The following is a 19,689-nucleotide window of genomic DNA, read 5'->3' as shown; positions in this document are numbered from 1 at the left end:
TTATATTCTTTTGGGTATATTAGAGGGCGCTGTGGATAACATCATGGTCACATCACCACATAATAATGATGTTTATAAATATCTGAGACTGGAAATGTTGATCATATTTTATTCTATATATAGAAATTGTAGTAAGGTTAAGTCTATCATTGAGAGAATAGACTAAGCATAGGCTATACTTACACCTCTTATCTCAATAATCGTGAGTGATCAGTTAGTGTACCATGTAGTGACGAGTAAAGAGTAAGCTAACTCATGTGAGCCGTTTTTAAGTGAAATTTTATGTGCATCTAGTGACATTCGCTGATATGCATTATGTCGAAAACTCATAAGGGATAAGGGTGAAAAGACAATAGGACAAAGGTTGTACGAATATTGTTACAATTCATAATCAATAATACAATACTTTTATTAAATACATTGCTAATTATAGTATATATAAACTAACTTTTTTACTAGATTTTACAACTAAACCAAAACTAACATTAATAATAAATATCTAGAACCCCATGAATATCATAAACCAAGTAGATATATCATCACCTGGATAACAATAAATAATCATATAATAAATAAACTAGTCTAGTTGCACTAACTAGACTCCAAATGAACTCATAACTGTACTCTTTTGTTTAACAAAACATTCTTTTTAATGACCAACATAACTATCTATTCTCCGTGTTTGAAGCAACATCTGTTGCCGTAACGGCATGAGCCAAACTTGGACCAATTAGCACAAGGCTTTGATCTCCATTTTGGAGGTCTGGATACAGACTTAAGCTCATTCTCACCATGAGCGAATTGACATTTATTTCCGTAAGGACAGATTCCCATCTTAATGTAAGAAGCACATAATTCAGTCTTGTACAATTGTGTATTCACATTCAATTGTTTGTTCTTCTGTTGTTGTGTCTGTTGAATGCTGGGACACTGAGCAGCCTGTTGGTTCAATAATGCCTGTTGTTGTTGCTTTTGTTGCTGTTGCTGTTGTTGAAATTGTTGTTGTTGAAATTGTTGTTGTTCGAAATTGAAAATCTCGTCTGAATGGTCTGACAAAGAGGAGCTTCTACCAGGATAAACAAACGTACTAGTATTTGTGCTGTACATCAAATTCTCTTCTGTCAATGCTGGCAAATCATTGAAAGCCGTGTTGCCAGAGATTGGCTTATACTCTATACTGTCTCTCAACCCACAATTAGCTTGAGGGACAACTCCCCTGCCCGCTAAGTACCCATAATTTCCATTTGTCTGGCTCATCAATGGTGGTGTTACCAGAGCTGGTGATTTCCACATTTTATTATGACTAGGTGACGACGAACTAGGGGTACTAGACGCTGAAGATGCGCAATCGTGGCTGGATGGCATCAGCCATAAATCTGCTAAAAGGTCGCCTTTCACAGCTCCAACATCCATTTCTGTCCTTTCAACAGCTCCGAGACTTACGGCCCCGAGCTTCTGATACTGTTCGTTGTTCACTTGAGGGTAGCCCATCATGTTATCATTTAATTGCAACATCTGCAATGGCACATGGTGAAATACAGTCATTTTTTGTTATAGTTGTATTTTGATATATATATATTTGCAATATGTTATGTATAAATGAAAATAATATTAAAAGTATACCTCAGAAATATATCACTGATATAAAAATGCTTGGGTATTTGCAATTATTTATATTAAGCCGTTAGTTAAATGTTCCGCATCGGAGCTAAAGGATTTTTTTTCCTCGTAAGGGGAGGGTAGAACGACTGATAATGTTGAGCAATAAGAATTGCTACACAAACTACCAAACCCATAACAAAAACCCTTCTACAGTCTGCGGCTAAATGGGGTAAGCATGCAAATGTCTTGTCGACTCCGATTAATATGGCACGTTATACTATGAAAATTTTGCACAATACTTTTTGGAGATTTAATTGGAGTAGGGCTTACTGCGTACAAAAAACGACTATAAGCGGAGAATCAAAAATACAACATTACACAAGCCGTACCCCCATAAGCATATTTTAGTTTCTCCATTTAATAGTCTCTTTGAGCCAAATCGTGGATAGTTTTCCGAATATGGCAATAGGTGTGTAGTGTATAGTTTTTAGTGATATTCAATGCCATTTTACATGTAGTGACTATCGTGAGCTGGGAGAGAAATAGAATCTGTGGCACGATGTTTACATAACTTGTATACAAGTAAGTAGATGCGTACGATAGTTAGAGGTGGCCTGTTTGAAAATAGGCGCGGATATGCTTAAATCACTCGATATTTCTAGTTAATGGTACCAATTAGCCATAAAAACTCGGGTATGAATACAACTCAAGAAATGACATGATTAGCGGTTAGAGAGTGTGGATGAATATTCATTCGACGAACAATGCAATCTGCCCTCGGCCCCACCCTCGCCGAGCTGACCGAGATAAGGGTTTCGATATATGTAGAGACCACCCTATATCTTCCGGAACTGGTAGTGGGGACATTTTTGCAGGTGGGTTAAGAATACTCCTCTTGCGATGGAGGATTACATAATCACATATCTCCACCGCATGATAACAGAAGATGTAAGTCCGAGTTTTTCCAGATAGCATAAATAGTAAATTGTGCGATAGTCGGGGCCCAGCGGGAGGCCCGAATTCGGAGAATCAACGCCGCGAAATATGCCAGATGTCTACACGTGCACCTCCTAACGCCAGAGATGTCTGGGTCGGTATGTAAGGAAGTTGATGGCATTGCAAAGTGGCATTATTTAGCTACTATATTTATGAATTGTACACGCCAGAACTAAAAGAGCTTCGCGAACTGTTTAGAATAGAGTCGTTTGTTTACTATAGCGGCTAGTTTACGCGTTAAGAGATTTACGTTACTAGATAGCATATAGTATTTAGTAACTTCAAGATTTATCAGAAACAGTGCAATCGATGGTTGATGATTGGCAATAATATAGCAGAACACTTGAAATGGGTGGAATTTAATAAGCCCCAGATACCTAATCCAAAGATCATTGGCATCTTGGCGAGTATGGGTTCTGATCTGGGTATGAATAATATAACTAGGAAGTCTAATGGATCGGGTCCACTTATCATAAATTCATCGGTTGATTTGCAACTGACTGTTCCAAGATCTAGTACTACTAGCGTCGCCATAAACATACGATCGCCATCGGATCAGCCATTGCAACAATCTACTCAGACAAACAACGATAATGGGACACTGGCAACGCCAGGTATAAGGCAGGAAGTAATCAGAAGTCGTGTTAGTAGAGAATCTACAGTTGACAGTGCAAACAGGAGTGTTAACCATGAGAGCTTGCAATCAGATAGGAAGCTCAATACCGTCAAAAGCAACAATTGGAATGCAAATCATAATAGCGACAAAGAAAAAGATAACGACGATGTAATAGACCTCACCATGGAGACTCCTAGAAGTCAAAAAAAACAGAAGTTGAATCCAGATAATCAGGGGTTGCTTCAGCAGGCATACATACGAATTTGTGAAGACAAGATAGCACTTTTAATGGAAAGATATACCACTATTGAATCTACTTCAATCTCACTTGATGATAAAAAGAACTACCTAAAGAAAACATTTGAACCTAAATTCAAACATATTAACGAGAATCAAGCTAGCTTGAGAAGTAGACTACTGTTTTTGAAGAACGATTTGCAACGCCATGATAATACACCTAACCTTAATGAATCTAATGAAATTCCTAATTTTGATTCAGACAGGATTTCTGATTCACCAAAGGATATAAATGCAATCGATAAAATTGACTTTTGCTCTCAATTCTCAGAGATCAATCAAAGTAGCATTGCGAAAGCTATGAATACCCGGGAAAATTTAGAACCTTCAAACAATGAAGAAAATGAGGTTCATTTAGTTCATGAATCTTCTTCGCCATCGAGGTATGCTGAAAATTTGAACGAGGCAAGACAGCTTGTTATGCAATCTAATTTGAGGAACAAGCTGGATCCTCCTAAAATAAGTTATAATAGCGAGAGTGAGGATGATGAGGATAATTTTGGAAATAATACTATGGATGGCTTACGAACGCCTAGCCAAGAACGAAATGATGAGTATGACCTTGGCAGTTTTATCGAATTTGAACAAGAAAATTTGGACAATGAATCTGTTGATGAATCTTACGTCGAGTCTCAAAGAAACAAGCATGAGTCAGACCATTCTGATAACTACACCGAACATGACAGCGATGGTGAGATTGACAATATTAGATTAAGTTCAGATGTAGCTGAGAATTTTGGCATAAAATACAATGATTTGCCTAATTCCGAAATTGATCTCATCTCAAACATCGACAATAATAGTGATATTATCGATGAAAATGGTGATGATGATGAAGTCGAAGAAATAGAGGATTTTACAACTCAATTAAATCAAGAAAGAGAATTAAATAATACCGAAGATGTAATTGAAATAAGCTCTGACGATGAAGACTTCGATGTATTTGTTAAACCTTCAGCAAATACAAATACACTAGTGGAAACGAAACCAAACCCGCTTATTATGTCTAAGTCTCCACTCACAGAAAACAGTATAGCGATGAACTTACCATCCCAGCATTTAGATAGTGATATTGATTTTAGCGACGATGAAGATGAATTAATCAATATTTTGAATAACCATAAACCAAATAAGGAAAACATTCCTCCCAACTCAGAAGCATTTATCAAAGAGGTTTATAGTAAATTAAATTCTGTATTTAAACTTTCGGGCTTTAGGCCTAATCAATTAGAAGCTATAAGTTCAACTTTGAATGGAAAAGATGTGTTTGTGCTTATGCCTACTGGAGGAGGTAAATCATTATGTTATCAATTACCGGCCTTGATAAAAACAGGTAAGACTCGGGGTACCACAATCGTGGTATCGCCGCTAATATCTTTAATGCAAGATCAGGTTCAGCATCTATTGAACAAAAATATTAAGGCAGGAATGATAAGTTCAAAAGGCTCTGCATCAGAACGGAAATTGATACTTGAATCATTTAGGAATGGTCAATTAGATTTGGTATACTTATCTCCTGAAATGATCAATGCATCACAACATATCCAAAGAATCATAACAAAGCTTTACGATATGAATAAGTTAGCTAGAGTTGTTGTTGATGAAGCTCACTGTGTGAGTTCTTGGGGGCATGACTTTAGACCTGACTACAAAGGTATGAATTACTTTAAGCACAATTACCCTAAGGTACCTATTATGGCACTAACTGCAACTGCGAATGAAAAAGTTAGAATGGATATTATTCACCATCTTAAAATGGGTGATCCAATATTATTGAAGCAAAGTTTCAATAGAATAAACTTGTTTTACGAAATTAAATGGAAGACATCAAATACTTTAGAATGGATAAAAAATTATATCTTGACTAAGCAAATGAATAAAACGGGTATTATATATTGCCATTCAAAACAGTCCTGTGAGCAAACTTCTGAAAAACTAAATGAATGGGGAGTAAACGCTTCGTACTACCATGCGGGACTCTCGCCTACTGACAGGTTTGAAATCCAAAACAAATGGCAGCAAAATAAACTACAAATTATATGTGCAACAATTGCTTTTGGTATGGGTATTGATAAGCCTGACGTTCGATATGTTATCCATTTGTTTATTCCTAGAACTCTAGAAGGATATTATCAAGAAACAGGGAGAGCTGGTAGAGATGGAGCTTACTCTGAATGTATAATGTTTTATTCGTATAAGGATGCCAGATCGTTGCAGAATATGATTCAGCGAGACGAAGAATTAGATCGAGAGGGTAAAGAAAATCATTTAGCAAAGTTGAGGCAGGTTGTTCAATACTGTGAAAACACTACGGATTGCCGGAGAAAACAAGTTTTGCACTATTTTAATGAGCAGTTTAACCCAAAAACGTGCGATAAGAAGTGTGACAACTGCATTAATTCAAGTAATATTACTATCGTCGAAAAAGACGTTACAGGGTACGCAAAAGATATATTAAAATTGGTAAAGTCAATTCAGGATGACAGAGTCACTGTTTTGCACTGCCAGGATGTATTTAAGGGTTCAAACAATAGCAAGATCATGAAATTTGGGCATAATCTCAATCCATACCATGGTAAAGGTAGAGTACTTGATAAAACCGATGTTGAAAGAATATTTTTCTACTTATTAAGTGAAGGTTGTCTCTGTGAATATCAAATTATGAAAGGAGGTTTTGCTTCGAACTATGTTAGACTAGATAAGCAGGCGGAATCTGTATTAAACGATAGAAAATTTATTAAGATAAATTTCAGTTCTCAAAGTAAACAAAGGTCTATAGGTACTACATCTAATGGAAGTACGAATCCCACAAATGGAGGTACCAATCCCACAAATGGCATTCAGTTCCAATCATTTGTCAGTGCGTCGCGTATACAAATCCCTTCCATTCCTGGCTTTGCTGGTGCTGGGGGACATGATAACGAGTATATCAGGCATTCTTTAAATGAATTGAATAATATGAGGATGCAAGTAATGGTCGACTTGGGCTTGGGTTCGGCAGAAAGCGTACTAAGTGATGCAACATTGACAGACATGGCCCATAAATTGCCTACTAACAAGCGCGATTTTGGTAAATTGACTAATATCACTAAGGAACAATTAAATTACTTCCCGCAGTTCAAAAAATTACTAGGTAGCTTGTCGAAAGAACGGAAAAATCAAGTATCGGGCTCGTCATCTAGCACTACATCTCCATACTTTGGAAATCAGCCAGATTTTAATGATCCTAGCACATGGAGAAGCATATATTCTCAGACCGAGAATTCAACTGCATACGTAAATATCAAAAATAAATATAGCAGAGGTAACAAAAAGTTGAGTCAATCGAGCCAAAGAGGCTACAAAAGTCAAAGGGGCCGTACCCAAAAGACTCAGCGAAGTCAAAGGAGCCAAAGGAGCCAGCGTGTATCTAAACCGAAGCCAACCCAGAAAAACACCACAAGAGGCATGCCTTTATAATTAGTTCATAGCTTATTTATTATTAATAGACACTGTACATATTCAATTGTAGGATTCGCATGTTGGTCTACCCATTGGTTGGCCAGCCATATTTAATTGCAGAACAATCAGACGTGTATTGTCCCCAACTTGTAAAGGGTTGAGTACCACAGCGGATATCAATGTCCACCAAATAAATTGGAGAATTGATAGTCTGCGGTTTTCCCCCATCTCTTTCGCTTAGATACCTAAAACTATTTTTATTCTATTGGATGATATCGAACGTATGCTTACCTTCAGCCATTCTTGGGAACCCTACCGTAGGACATCCGAGCCTAGATTAAATTAGCCTGTAATTTCGCAGCCATTGTATTAATCCAATCCCATATATCTCAACCTCCCACGACCATTATCTACCTACAATGCACTAGAATCCGTTTAGTCTACAACCCTCACTAGCTCACTCCTTTTATCTAGCGTCTTGCTTGTAGCTTCTATTTTGATTGGACTCCTTTTTTCATCTACTCCTTATAAGTTTCTCATACGCCCCTAATCAAGTAACACCGCATGGCACGTGCATAGACGAACAATTCTTAAAGCTTTTTTACGTCAAACACTATCTGTAAAATCAGCCTGCACCTCACCCTCGACCAGTTGATTTATTGTCGGTCCACTTCGGTAGTAATGTCTTGAAGGCTACTTCCCATCATATCAGTACCACCGCTCATCAATCTTTCTTGTCTGGTATTCTCCTATATCTACCCGCTCGAAAATAAGGCGTCAATATCGTGGCCAAGAGTTTCTGTTTCCTCTTTCTTTATCTAAAGTGTATCAGAACCATAAAAACTTTTCATTGGTTCACCATCAAGAGGAGAAGAGGGGTCTAAATTTAACCGTTCATGCAAGACGGAATGTCTGCTTATGTCATCATTCTCCTCAGTTAACGGGTTAATTCTTACACTGCATATACTGCCACAGCGAAGCTTTTTCTTTAGGTTTGGTTATTCCGAGATATAATAGACATTTGCTTAAGCGTTATACCGCAAAATCCTTTTGGCGCAACAATTCCTGGAAAACCGATCTGGTGGCCCACCAATGAGCACCATTTACCCAGCATTAAACCCACTATCAGACATCACTCTATTTATTCCGACTAATTATTATTGGAATAGCATTCCCCCATCACCCCCACCGGGTATTCTTTTCATAGGATATTTTTCAATATAATGCCTATCCACGTCATGTTTTGGTGACGGAAGTATCTCCCATCTGAATGGCATTTCAAACATTGAAAATCTTTGAATATGACGAAACCACTGATACAACTGATAGTAAAACGGCGTCGGCCGGGTTCCGGGACTAATTATAATAGGCCGGGCGTACCGGTTATCCCGAATGTCGACGTGTGCAAAAACGGTGAGAATCCTTTCGTCTCAATAATAGATGGATTCGTTCGATCAAGCACTTTTTGACTAATGTGCATGCAGTACGGGCAAAATTGTTGGCCAATTCGTAACGATCGTAGCGACACACCGGGGCCACCCATTTAGCAAAATCGGAGTCGGAGATTCAACTCAGCTACAGTGCAGAGTGGGAAAGTGACACAAAATCGCATACCGAATTTTTTCATACAAATAAAGAGGAGACACAATTAGATTAATAAATTTTCCAGAATAAATTGATTAGCGTTGTTTTATTAACCATTAATATATATTGAGTTTTCAGAGTAAATAAGGGTTTTACTCAGCTTTTATAATACAAGTACTACGTTGATGAAGATACCTACTAATTTAGCAGCAGAAAATCACCATGATAACACCCTTATAGAGCAAGCATGCGATTCATGCCGGAAAAGAAAACTAAAATGCTCTAAAGAGTCACCTAAGTGCTCGAAGTGTATTCAGCATAATTGGTGTTGTTCATATAGCCCACGTACAGTGAGGTCTCCATTAACCAGAGCTCATTTGACACAAGTGGAAAATAAGGTCAAATCGTTGGAAAATCTAATTACATACTTGTTACCTCAGGAGGTAAACTCGAGAGGAATTGACCAATTACTTTACCAGAACACGTTTAAGGACGTGTTGAGGCCTTATAGAGATTTGTTACAGAATGACAGTCCATCCAACAAAGAATTGGAACCTAGTAGTGAAAAGCAGTGTTGGAGCACGCCAGGTGCTGGTAGCGGCACGACTACTCCTCCTGCATTCGAAGAAGGCCTTGATCAACTGGGTTCGGTGACCCCTCAAGAGTACTCTCCTGGCAAGCCAGAGCAGTCAAGGCTAAACTCCAACGGGTGTAACTCGTTGGCCCAGTCACCATCGTACTCGATCTTTTCGATGGATGATTCGACTTCCAATGCTTCAATAGACCACTCCGACCATAACGACCACAACAGAATTGACAATGATAAAATCAAGCAAGAAATAATCGACGATTTCATACTAAATAGCATCCCCACCGATAACAAACGCAACCAATGTCAGTTTATAACCCCTTCGGTTATAAAGCACGAATACTCCCCATACCCATACCAACAACAACCACGTCCCAAGAACATTTCGAACACCACAACATCTGCGACATCACTCACATCCCCATCGTCTCTTCTTTCACTTAATTCTTACTGCGACAATATAAACGAAGACGAAGAAATACCTAAGAAGTCCTACTCTTCATCTGCTAGGCTGCCCGCTAATAAAAAGTTTGAAGATCTCGATCTTTTGATTTCATCAAACGGTATCAATGATACTAACTATAACTTGATATTCGATGAAGTTATGGATGACTCACCCATGATTAATGGGTGAAGGATAATGCCTGGCTGTGATTATTTACTTCTCGGGTCTGGTTTGTACGTCTAAGAATATTGTGAACAATATTAGCTTTATGTGTCAATGATTTATTTTGTTTCTGCGTCAATTTTCGTCTTATATACGGTTTATGTTATATATGATTGATTTAATAATAAACAAGTTTTAATGAACATGGTTGACTATCAAATGGATGCAAATGAGTCGCAATCCAGAAACTTAAATTTGTGACGGTCGTGTGAATTTCCAATAATGTCCTTCTCTTAATTTCCGATATCGCTATCCATCAGATTAATTATATTTGTTTATCTACTACTCTTGCCAGTTACGTCAAGATAAAGGAGAAGTAACTGGAAATATATATATTCATTCGATCAATATGAGGTCCCAGACGATGAAGAACTTGATTTCTTTGAAAAAGAATATCACTAGAAGAATTAAACAAACCCTTGAGGAAATAGCAGAGAATTTAAGTCATCCACAGCAAAGCCCAGCCCCAGTTCCAATACCTATACCAGTAAGAAGCGGTAGGAATGTTAATAGATTAAACAAACAATTTGCTAGATATTATAGCACGTCTAATAACTTCGCAAGTGGTCATTATAAGTTCCGGGCATTCCAGTTTTTAAATATGAAGTACTCCAACAGCGGGAAGTTGGGGAGGATAATCCAGAATAATTCGAACTGGATAAGGTTTAATATTCAGAATTCCAACTTCAACCAATATAGATCGCTTAGAACGTTTCATAAGTCATTCCTTTACAATAACTTTTCGCAGAGGTACCAATCACAGTTTGGTAACAAAATGGCGAACATGAACTTTTTCAGACATCCTAATAGTGGCTCACCTATAAAAAATCTAAATCTAAATATCAGGGCATTCATGAACTCTAAGAAGTTCGATACATCTGATCATAGCATGTATAAACAAGACGTGGTATTGCATCAAAAACCACAGGTTAAGAGCAACATACGTCTTAACGTGTCTTTGACTCCAAAGTTCTCTGAACTCACATTGCTGATGGCAAGAACTGTCTCCTCTGCTGGTTGTGAGGAGACATCTCATAACACGCAGGTGTCGAATGGCTGCTACGTTGATTTCCCAATGAGTAGCAAATTTTCCATTCCATCGATGACAATCTTGAATAATGAAATACTTGACGAATTAATGCTAGACTTAAAGATTCTTGAATCTAGAATTGCCGAATTGAAACTGGATTTGCAGGGTTTGTTTGAGTTGGGAGAGTTACCTATGAAGTATTTACACGATCAAAATATTCTTAGGGTCTACTTTGCTAATTGCGATAAGGCAAGATTAGAAGGCTTGTTGAGGGAAAAGAATATCAAGAATGGGATAATTTATGAGGAAGCTGTTGAAGGATGTTCCTCAACTAGCGCAAATGTCTCCGAGGCTGATATCTTAAGTTCGTATTACGGCTCGTCTTCTTCACATGGCTCGACTACAGAATATGACGATGATATATTGTCGGACTCTTCCCATCATCCGTTGTCGAGCGACAACATCATCAGAATAGAAAGTGGAGATCAATCTCAAAACTCGCAACATGTTAGCTTTAGCGAAGAGGATATATGTTGGGTTTGATTGCAGGTTCGATTATACGAGTTATATATTGCACTTTTTTTACGACTTTGTTTATGTTAACGTTTAATGGTTATTTATATTATGTTCCTAGCGATTTTGATAGTGTAGACTGTGTGATATAAAGTATGCCGTGGTTACGGTATATTCAATTGAACATCCCCCCTCTACATCCCACAGATAAAGAAAATTGATATTAAAAAGGGTATTACCAGTTGTATACATTTGTCTAAATTCTACACATGTTCTTACCTAAAAAGATTAAAGAATTAATAGTATATGACACTAGGAATCTAATATATTAACTCTAACATTAATATACAAGCAGATCGTAACACTAATACATATTCAAATTTCCAATTCTGTGCGAACTACAGAAACAGCGGAACGTTCGCTTTGACTTTTTGTAAACAATATCACGTAGTTAATATCACTGATATCGATTAAACATTAAAGAATATTCATAATGCCTCCTTCGGATGATGAATTTCAAGATGCTACTTCGAGTACTTTTTATACTGCAAGTGAAATAGATAATAGTAAAGAGGCTCCTGTTATCACGAATCAATCAACTAAGAATAAGAAGAAGAAGAATAAAAAGAAGAATAAAAAGCAACAACAAAATGAAGATGCCTCGGTATCTTCTTTTACTGGTGAAAGCTCTACTTATGAAGAAAATAATGAAAGTAACGAACTTGTAAATAGAACTGAACAGGTTGATCTCAACAATAATGACAACTCCATAGATAAGCGCGGCAACGACGATACTATAACTGAAGATGCTGAAGACGTTAATAACCCCATTGGAAACGAAACAGAACAACTCAAGGTAGTATTACCTAATCCTGTGAAGGTAGCATCTCCAGATGCTTCGTTTACGGAAGAATCCCCAGATGATAAGCATAATTCTACGTTACCCAATGGAAAACCTACTTTGCCAAGCAGAAAGCCCATCCTGGAGTGTTTGAGATTGGACCAGCCTTCAGCTCAAATATTGGAAGGTACGAGTGAAACCACTAATGATAAGATGAATACTATTTCCAATAGTTATAGGAAAGAGAGTAATAATTTCTTGCTAGAGTCGAAATTCAACCAGTTAAATAGAGAATTCGAATCTAAAGACTTAAAGTTGAAAGAGCTGATTAACTCCGGTACCGAGAACATAAAGAAGACTTTCAATGACATTAAGAATACTGTTGGGGGGTTCAGTGAGATGTTTGATTATCAAATCGATTGGGATTTTTGGACGAGAATTGTAAACGATTATGAATCGGTCATCCAAAATGAATCTAATGAATTGAATAATCTTATAAATAAGGGTATTCCAAAAGAGTTCAGAGGCATTATTTGGCAATTAATTGCTAAATCTAAAAACTTCCAAATGGAAGAATTTTACTTCAACTTGAAGAGTGAATCATCAGTTCACGAAAAATCTATAAAGAGAGATTTAACAAGAACTAGTTTTTTCACGAATGTCGAACAAGTTAATAAGGGTGAAGAATTATTCAATGTTATTAAGGCATATTCTTTATTTGATCCTGATGTAGGTTATACTCAAGGTATGATTTTTATCACCGTTCCTTTGATAATGAATATGAGTGAATCAGAATGCTTCTGTTTATTGGTTACTTTGATGAAGGATTATAATTTAAGATCCTTATTCTGTCCAGAAATGAAAGGATTGCATTTATTACTATATGAATTTGATCGATTATTGGAGATTAACTTGCCAAATTTGTACAATCACTTGGTCAAACAAGGTATCAAATCTTCAATGTATGCGTCTCAATGGTTTTTAACATTTTTTGCCTACAAATTTCCGTTAGATATAGTATTAAGGATTTACGATATTCTCATCACCCAGGGTATTGAATCAATCTTAAAGTTTGCTGTTAACTTGATGATAAAGAACGAGTCGAATATTACTCTGCTCAAGTTTGATAAACTTTTAGACTTTTTGAAGAATAACTTGTTCAATGTTTACGTCAATGACGAATTTATTAACGGCGCCAACAGTACGAATAGTAGTCAGAACGACTTGACGGGGTCTGGAGTTTCAAGAAGATTTTCCTTGCTAGGCGGAAGAAGAAGCAGTACTGGTGGAGCTCGTTCAAAGTCCCATAACTACTACAAACTTAATGAATTGGTAGAGGACTCGATGCAAATTAATGTCGTTCCTTTAGACTTGAGTAAATTTGAAGCAGAGTTTGAAAACATATACTTAAACGAAAAATCAAAGGCTACCGAAATTGAAAGCTTAAGGATCGAAAATGGCAAATTAAGACATGACATTAAGCTCTTGGAGACTGACTTCGCCTCATTAAACAGAGATCACATAAATATTGTCCAAAAAATGGTCGATATAAAGGTCACCTTACCGGACATTGTCAACGACAACGAAGATCTCCAAAGATCTATTGCCGAGTTAAAGGAAAAAATAGAAGACTTGGAATCAAAGATAAATGCCGGTTCGGGTGATAATAACAGTTCAGAATCCAGTATAGGCCTACAAACCCCTGCATTACCAACAAATATAGAAAGCAATATTCAAGAATTATTAACTATAAATGCTCAAGAAACAGAAAGGTTCGCCAACTTAGAAGAAGAGTTGAGTAACTTGCATATGGAAGATGAAAGATTGGCATCAGAAGTACTGAACGTTAAACAGTCCAAATGGATATTTAATAGGTGGAAATAGAGTCTTATCAGAATACAAGATATCATATCATACGAAGTATATACGTTAACACCAACTTACTTACATAGCCATATATCACTTCAACAACCATCCATATCATCAAACGTGATAGTATAGGGCTATAACCCGAAAATATGGTCGCGCGAATACCAAATTTTGTTGATCGCTCTTGCGTCAAATTTTCACTAGTATATAGTGAAAAAAAATTGAGTACTAATTATATAGAAATAATTATTCACTATCAATAAACTAGAGCAAAAATGGGTAGAGGTCCAAAGAAGCACTTGAAGAGATTAGCAGCACCATCCCACTGGATGTTGGACAAATTGTCCGGTACTTACGCCCCAAGACCATCTGCTGGTCCTCACAAATTGAGAGAATCTTTACCATTGGTTATTTTCTTAAGAAACAGACTTAAGTATGCCTTAAACGGTAGAGAAGTCAAGGCTATCTTGATGCAAGAACACGTCAAGGTTGATGGTAAGGTCAGAACCGATGCTACTTTCCCAGCAGGTTTCATGGATGTCATCACTTTAGAAGCTACCAACGAACACTTCAGATTAATCTACGATGTCAAGGGTAGATTCACTGTTCACAGAATCACCGCTGAAGAAGCTTCTTACAAGTTAGCTAAGGTCAAGAAGGTCCAATTAGGTAAGAGAGGTATTCCATACGTTGTCACCCACGATGGTAGAACTATCAGATACCCAGATCCATTGATCAGAGCCAACGATTCCGTCAAGGTTGACTTAGCTACCGGTAAAATCACCGACTTCATCAGCTTCGACACTGGTAGATTAGTTATGGTTACTGGTGGTCGTAACATGGGTAGAGTTGGTGTTATCACCCACAGAGAAAAGCACGAAGGTGGTTTCGATTTAGTCCACATCAAGGATTCCTTAGAAAACACTTTCGTCACCAGATTGACTAACGTCTTTGTCGTCGGTACTGAAGCTGGTAAGCCATACATTTCTTTACCAAAGGGTAAGGGTATTAAGTTATCTATCTCTGAAGAACGTGACAGAAGAAGAAACCAACAACTTAACTAATCATTTTCAATGATCGTAATATAGTTTATAGTTTTTTGTTACAATAAATGTAATATATTTTAAATCGGTTGTAGAGTACCTTAATGGTTAGCACTAAATTGCGAACCTCAGATATTACAAATCTGTGCAACAGAATACGGATATTTTATTCTGCCCATAAACATTGGATAACATGATTGAATATAAGACGAGGTATCAACATGGTTTAGTTGGATTGGGATTTGTTTTCGTTATATTTTTGTTTTCTAATTCATGGTTTCAATCAAGTAAACAACAGAATTCAGATTCGTCATTGATAAGGAATTTAGAGTGGAATGATATAAACTTTATACACACAACTGATACACACGGCTGGTATTCTGGTCATCTTAACCAGAAACAGTACAATGCAAATTGGGGGCATTTCATATCATTTACTAGTCATTTAAGGAATATAGCTCACTCAAAGAAGCAAGATTTTTTGTTGGTAGATACTGGTGATAAGCACGATGGGAATGGACTCTCGGATGTAACTATACCCAATGGTGCTGAATCTTTACCAATATTTATGAAGCAGGACTACGATTTACTTACTATTGGAAACCACGAATTATATACCTTGGAAAACTCCCAGCAAGAATATGATTTAGTCCGTAAACACTTTAAATCTAACTATGTAAGTACGAATGTGGAATACAAATTACAGAATGGTACATTTGTGCCAATGGGTCAAAGATACAAGTATTTTATGACACCCATGCAGAAAATTAGAATATTAGCATTTGCATTCTTGTTTGATTTTACAAGATATAATTCTGGAACCAAAGTTGAACCAATTATGAAAGTTCTAGACGAGGATTGGTTCAAGGATATTTTAATTGATCACCCTGCTGATGAAGTTGATTTACTTGTGATATTTGGTCATATTCCTGTAACCCATAATGATGAAGAGTTGTTTCAATTACATCTGTTCTTGAGAAAATATTACCCCAAGACCAAAATCCAATATTTCGGTGGGCATTCGCATATAAGAGATTTCAGTGTTTATGATGATTATCTGACCGGCTTGCAAAGTGGAAGGTTCTGTGAAACTGCGGGTTGGTTAAGTATTAATTTAAACCCTACCGGGAATGATTTGAAAGGGGTAGACAAGGTTGAAAGCACATTTTCAAGATCCTACATTGATTTTAATTTAGAATCATTTATGTACCATACAAATATCAGCTCTAGTGAAGAGTTTAATACTGAACTTGGGTTGAATGTCTCCAGACATATTAATGAAGTCCGAAGGGAATTAAACTTAGAAGAAATAATCGGCTTTGTTAGAAATAGTAATTACTTCATGGATTATGTTTCCATACAGAATCCTAAAAGCATTTTTAAGCTCTTAACAGATAAAGTATTACCCACATTAGAGGTTGGTAACCAAAATATAACAACTTCAGATCAGAGATTAATTATAATTAATACTGGCTCAATAAGATATGACCTCTACAAAGGTCCATATACATTGGATTCCCAGTATATAATCTCTCCCTTCGAAAATGATTGGGTCAAATTGACGTTGCCTAAGCATATAGCTATAAGGATAGCTCCCAAGTTAAATGAATGGCTGTATATTATTCGTTCTGCAAACGATAACACATTGGACAACAGAAGGCTATTACCTGAGCATCAATATTCCAGACTCCTTAAGGATTATTCGTCTTCCAAAAACTTTGCAAAGTATTCGGAGCAGCATTATTTCAAAAATCAAATTCCTGAAAGATTTCAAGAAATAGGTGAATTAAAGTCTGCCTCTAGAAAAAGTAGGTTGTCCAAGGGCTATGTCACGCATGATGATTTTGGTCACGATGGTGATGACACCTTACATAGGCCAGTAGTAAATCACCCTATTCCAAATGTTGTGCAATCAAAAGAATTATTCGATTCTGATGAAGACTCGCCCGTCGATGTTGTTTTTTACAGTTTTATTACTCCAAATGTATTATGGGCATTAAAGGAAATTGGGTTTGATGAAGACGTCAGTACACGAATCGAGTTCTATTCTAAACACTATTTGGGTTTATTATTAAATGAGTATATTAGAAATCATGATATATAGTCAATTCTATATAATGGTACAAATGCTTTTTCTTTATATTAAATTTGAATCACACTATCATCAGGTTTGTATGTAAATCTGTAGTTGTAACTATTAATAGACTCGCTATCAGGGTTATTCAAAATAGACTCGTCCACTATCAAATTTAAGTTAAACCCAAACCATGATCCCCAGATAGGTCTTCCCTTAATAGTAGTATTATTTATAGGATGTATCAAATCGGATGTTTCTCCAAGTCTGTTTCTACCACTTTCATCAAACTTGACTTTACCACTGGCATTTATGACAAATGTTCCTGTGCCTGGTATTAAGTGACTGTCAAAACTATTCAATTGGTGGAAAGTCAATGGCGATAACAACCATTTTTTTTGAAATTCCAATTTTGCATCATTATTTGTGGGTATCAATGGTTTTCCATTTATAATAATTGCACATTGCGGTTTGAGTTGTGTTCCAAATTGCGTAGCATATGCTTCAACATTTGGAAATTGCTGTGATGGTCCTTGATATTGTATGTCTAACGATGACAATAACTTTTTCAAGTATGGTTCTATCGGTTGTGCTTTTCGAAAGTTAGTATAAATCCTTAGACATTAAAAAATATTTCCAGCTAAAATAGGTACTCACTTGGATCACGTTGTATATTTGACATATTTCAACAATTATACCTTAGCAGCACAAATCTAGGTAAATGATTGGAATCTTTACGGTTAAGTACTGTAAGTCAAAAAAATTCAAGATCTGTGGTGATGGTTATATTGTATCACGTGATCATTCTTGAAATGGTAACAAGGGCTCATACGATAGCAATAACTGCAAACTATAAGAAGGGCCATCTTCGAACATATTTGGATTTCTTTAATATCATAGAATACAATTCAAATTATACAATTAATACAAAATGGGAGGTGACGATCATCATAAATTAGACGAAGCTAAGAATATTGCTACTGGAGTTGCAGGTGGTGTCGGTGGTGGCGCTATTGCGAACAAGTTAGGTTTAGGTCAAGTTGGAGGTATAGCTGGTTCCGTTGCAGGCTCGATTGGTGCTAACAAGGCTGAACACAAGGTTGAAGAAAAGAAGTAGATATATTGTGTGATTATTGTCCGTATAGTATAAGTAAAGAATAAAACGTTTAGTAACGAATCTATGTAAGTGAATTGGGGGTTGTCCGCATCTTCGATTCGTCCCAAAAAGGCCTAAATCCACTTGAATTGTTCGAGTGACTATTTAATGTCTTATCTTCGGTACCTAGGCTTTTTCTTATCGGTTTTGAATTGCTCGAACGAAACATCACTTCAATGCGTCGATCTGGTCTATGCCTCTTAGATAGTGATTTCGTGCAGTCCTCCTTCGATACATTGTGTGAACTGTCACATCCTAGAAAAGGATAAGCACGGAGGTGGCTTGTCATCCATTTCACGTGCATTCGCTCGCAGCACAATAGAATCAGCCAGGAACGAATGACTGCTTCGCTGAGAATTGGTCCTTAAATCAACACACGTAGATCTATAAAACCAGCCCATGGACCAGCTTTCTGTGGCTACTACTCATATTCTTAAAAACTCCTAATTAGTATAATGCCTGACGATAAATTAAATATGGCCAAAAACATTGGTGCCTCCATCGCTGGTTCAGTGGGTGGTGCCAAAGTAGCTGACAAGTTACACCTCGGTAACGCTGGTCATATGGCCACTAGTATTGCTGGAAGTATTGGTGCCAATAATGCTTTGCACCATTTCGAAAACAAGGACGAGAAGAAATAGGAAACTAGTACGACTTTTGAAGAGGTGCACGCTATTTTGTATATCTATATATTCTAAATTAATAAATCATTATTTATTTTATTTTTACGCTACTAAAAGTTCTGTGCCATTAGTGCAGATGTGTTACTGCTTGTAGGTGTCTAAATCGGGATACATCTGGCTCCGAATCAAATGTAAGATTAGGTAAATATCCAACTCCAGAACCAGCGTTTCGCAATGCCAGGGTGCGTAGGTTCCATTCAGGAAATTTAGCCAGCATCGCACCACGTCCTAATCAGATCTGCTGCAGATAAATCCAAAAAAAGGCTGGTATCCCCTAAGTATGGCTGGGAATCAGGCCCGTTTAGTCCTAATAATCCTGGATCAGGTAACTTGCTGTGATCCATCTGTCTGTTATAAATATATTTGTTTCGTCCCTGGATCACTGCTCGTAGGCTTTTTGATTTATAAATTCATCTACAATCACTCATTAGTACTTTTCGTTCCCTTCGATCAATTGTTCATTCATTTACACATTCGTTCATTCATTCGTTACTACTATCGTTTATTCGTTGAATACTATATACTTGTATTACTTCGTCCACTACATTCGTTTAATCGTATAATAACTTCGCATTTCAATTTAATAGAGGTTATTGATTTTCGCATAATTTCAAATCAAAAGGAAAAAAAAAAATAAGCTCGTTGTTTAGGCGACAGGATCCAAGTCTAAATCCTATCGTTATTTACA

General features: G+C 36.8%; 10 protein-coding genes across 10 annotated transcripts; 8 read left to right on the top strand and 2 right to left on the bottom strand.

Moving 5' to 3' along the window:
* Positions 1-669: 669 nt before the first annotated feature.
* Positions 670-1,545, bottom strand: ZSF1 (Zsf1p; the record flags this gene model as incomplete). The annotated part of the gene is made up of 1 exon (XM_015610398.1): positions 670-1,545. The coding sequence occupies one exon, from the start codon at positions 1,543-1,545 to the stop codon at positions 670-672; it is 876 nt and encodes a 291-aa protein (XP_015468781.1).
* Positions 1,546-2,914: 1,369 nt separating this feature from the next.
* On the top strand, positions 2,915-6,970 carry SGS1 (ATP-dependent DNA helicase; the record flags this gene model as incomplete). Its single annotated transcript, XM_015610397.1, has 1 exon — positions 2,915-6,970. One exon carries the CDS (start codon positions 2,915-2,917, stop codon positions 6,968-6,970), a length of 4,056 nt encoding a protein of 1,351 aa, XP_015468780.1.
* A 1,751-nt stretch (positions 6,971-8,721) lies between these two features.
* GAL4 (galactose-responsive transcription factor) lies at positions 8,722-9,759 on the top strand (the record flags this gene model as incomplete). Its single annotated transcript, XM_015610396.1, has 1 exon — positions 8,722-9,759. The coding sequence occupies one exon, from the start codon at positions 8,722-8,724 to the stop codon at positions 9,757-9,759; it is 1,038 nt and encodes a 345-aa protein (XP_015468779.1).
* A 382-nt stretch (positions 9,760-10,141) lies between these two features.
* On the top strand, positions 10,142-11,365 carry AC631_01565 (uncharacterized protein; the record flags this gene model as incomplete). The annotated part of the gene is made up of 1 exon (XM_015610395.1): positions 10,142-11,365. One exon carries the CDS (start codon positions 10,142-10,144, stop codon positions 11,363-11,365), a length of 1,224 nt encoding a protein of 407 aa, XP_015468778.1.
* Positions 11,366-11,828: 463 nt separating this feature from the next.
* On the top strand, positions 11,829-14,060 carry GYP5 (Gyp5p; the record flags this gene model as incomplete). Its single annotated transcript, XM_015610394.1, has 1 exon — positions 11,829-14,060. One exon carries the CDS (start codon positions 11,829-11,831, stop codon positions 14,058-14,060), a length of 2,232 nt encoding a protein of 743 aa, XP_015468777.1.
* Positions 14,061-14,320: 260 nt separating this feature from the next.
* RPS4A (40S ribosomal protein eS4) lies at positions 14,321-15,109 on the top strand (the record flags this gene model as incomplete). The annotated part of the gene is made up of 1 exon (XM_015610393.1): positions 14,321-15,109. One exon carries the CDS (start codon positions 14,321-14,323, stop codon positions 15,107-15,109), a length of 789 nt encoding a protein of 262 aa, XP_015468776.1.
* Positions 15,110-15,281: 172 nt separating this feature from the next.
* Positions 15,282-17,192, top strand: AC631_01562 (uncharacterized protein; the record flags this gene model as incomplete). The annotated part of the gene is made up of 1 exon (XM_015610392.1): positions 15,282-17,192. One exon carries the CDS (start codon positions 15,282-15,284, stop codon positions 17,190-17,192), a length of 1,911 nt encoding a protein of 636 aa, XP_015468775.1.
* Positions 17,193-17,230: 38 nt separating this feature from the next.
* On the bottom strand, positions 17,231-17,844 carry MTR2 (Mtr2p; the record flags this gene model as incomplete). The annotated part of the gene is made up of 2 exons (XM_015610391.1): positions 17,231-17,754; positions 17,820-17,844. 2 exons carry the CDS (start codon positions 17,842-17,844, stop codon positions 17,231-17,233), a joined length of 549 nt encoding a protein of 182 aa, XP_015468774.1.
* A 249-nt stretch (positions 17,845-18,093) lies between these two features.
* AC631_01560 (uncharacterized protein) lies at positions 18,094-18,279 on the top strand (the record flags this gene model as incomplete). The annotated part of the gene is made up of 1 exon (XM_015610390.1): positions 18,094-18,279. The coding sequence occupies one exon, from the start codon at positions 18,094-18,096 to the stop codon at positions 18,277-18,279; it is 186 nt and encodes a 61-aa protein (XP_015468773.1).
* Positions 18,280-18,773: 494 nt separating this feature from the next.
* On the top strand, positions 18,774-18,959 carry AC631_01559 (uncharacterized protein; the record flags this gene model as incomplete). Its single annotated transcript, XM_015610389.1, has 1 exon — positions 18,774-18,959. The coding sequence occupies one exon, from the start codon at positions 18,774-18,776 to the stop codon at positions 18,957-18,959; it is 186 nt and encodes a 61-aa protein (XP_015468772.1).
* Between the last annotated feature and the right edge of the window lie 730 nt (positions 18,960-19,689).

The sequence above is a fragment of the Debaryomyces fabryi genome, assembly GCF_001447935.2.
Source record: "Debaryomyces fabryi strain CBS 789 chromosome Unknown contig00022, whole genome shotgun sequence".
Lineage (NCBI taxonomy): Eukaryota > Fungi > Ascomycota > Pichiomycetes > Serinales > Debaryomycetaceae > Debaryomyces > Debaryomyces fabryi.
The sequence above is the reverse complement of the archived record's forward strand: the minus strand, read 5'-3'. Positions and strand labels throughout refer to the sequence as shown.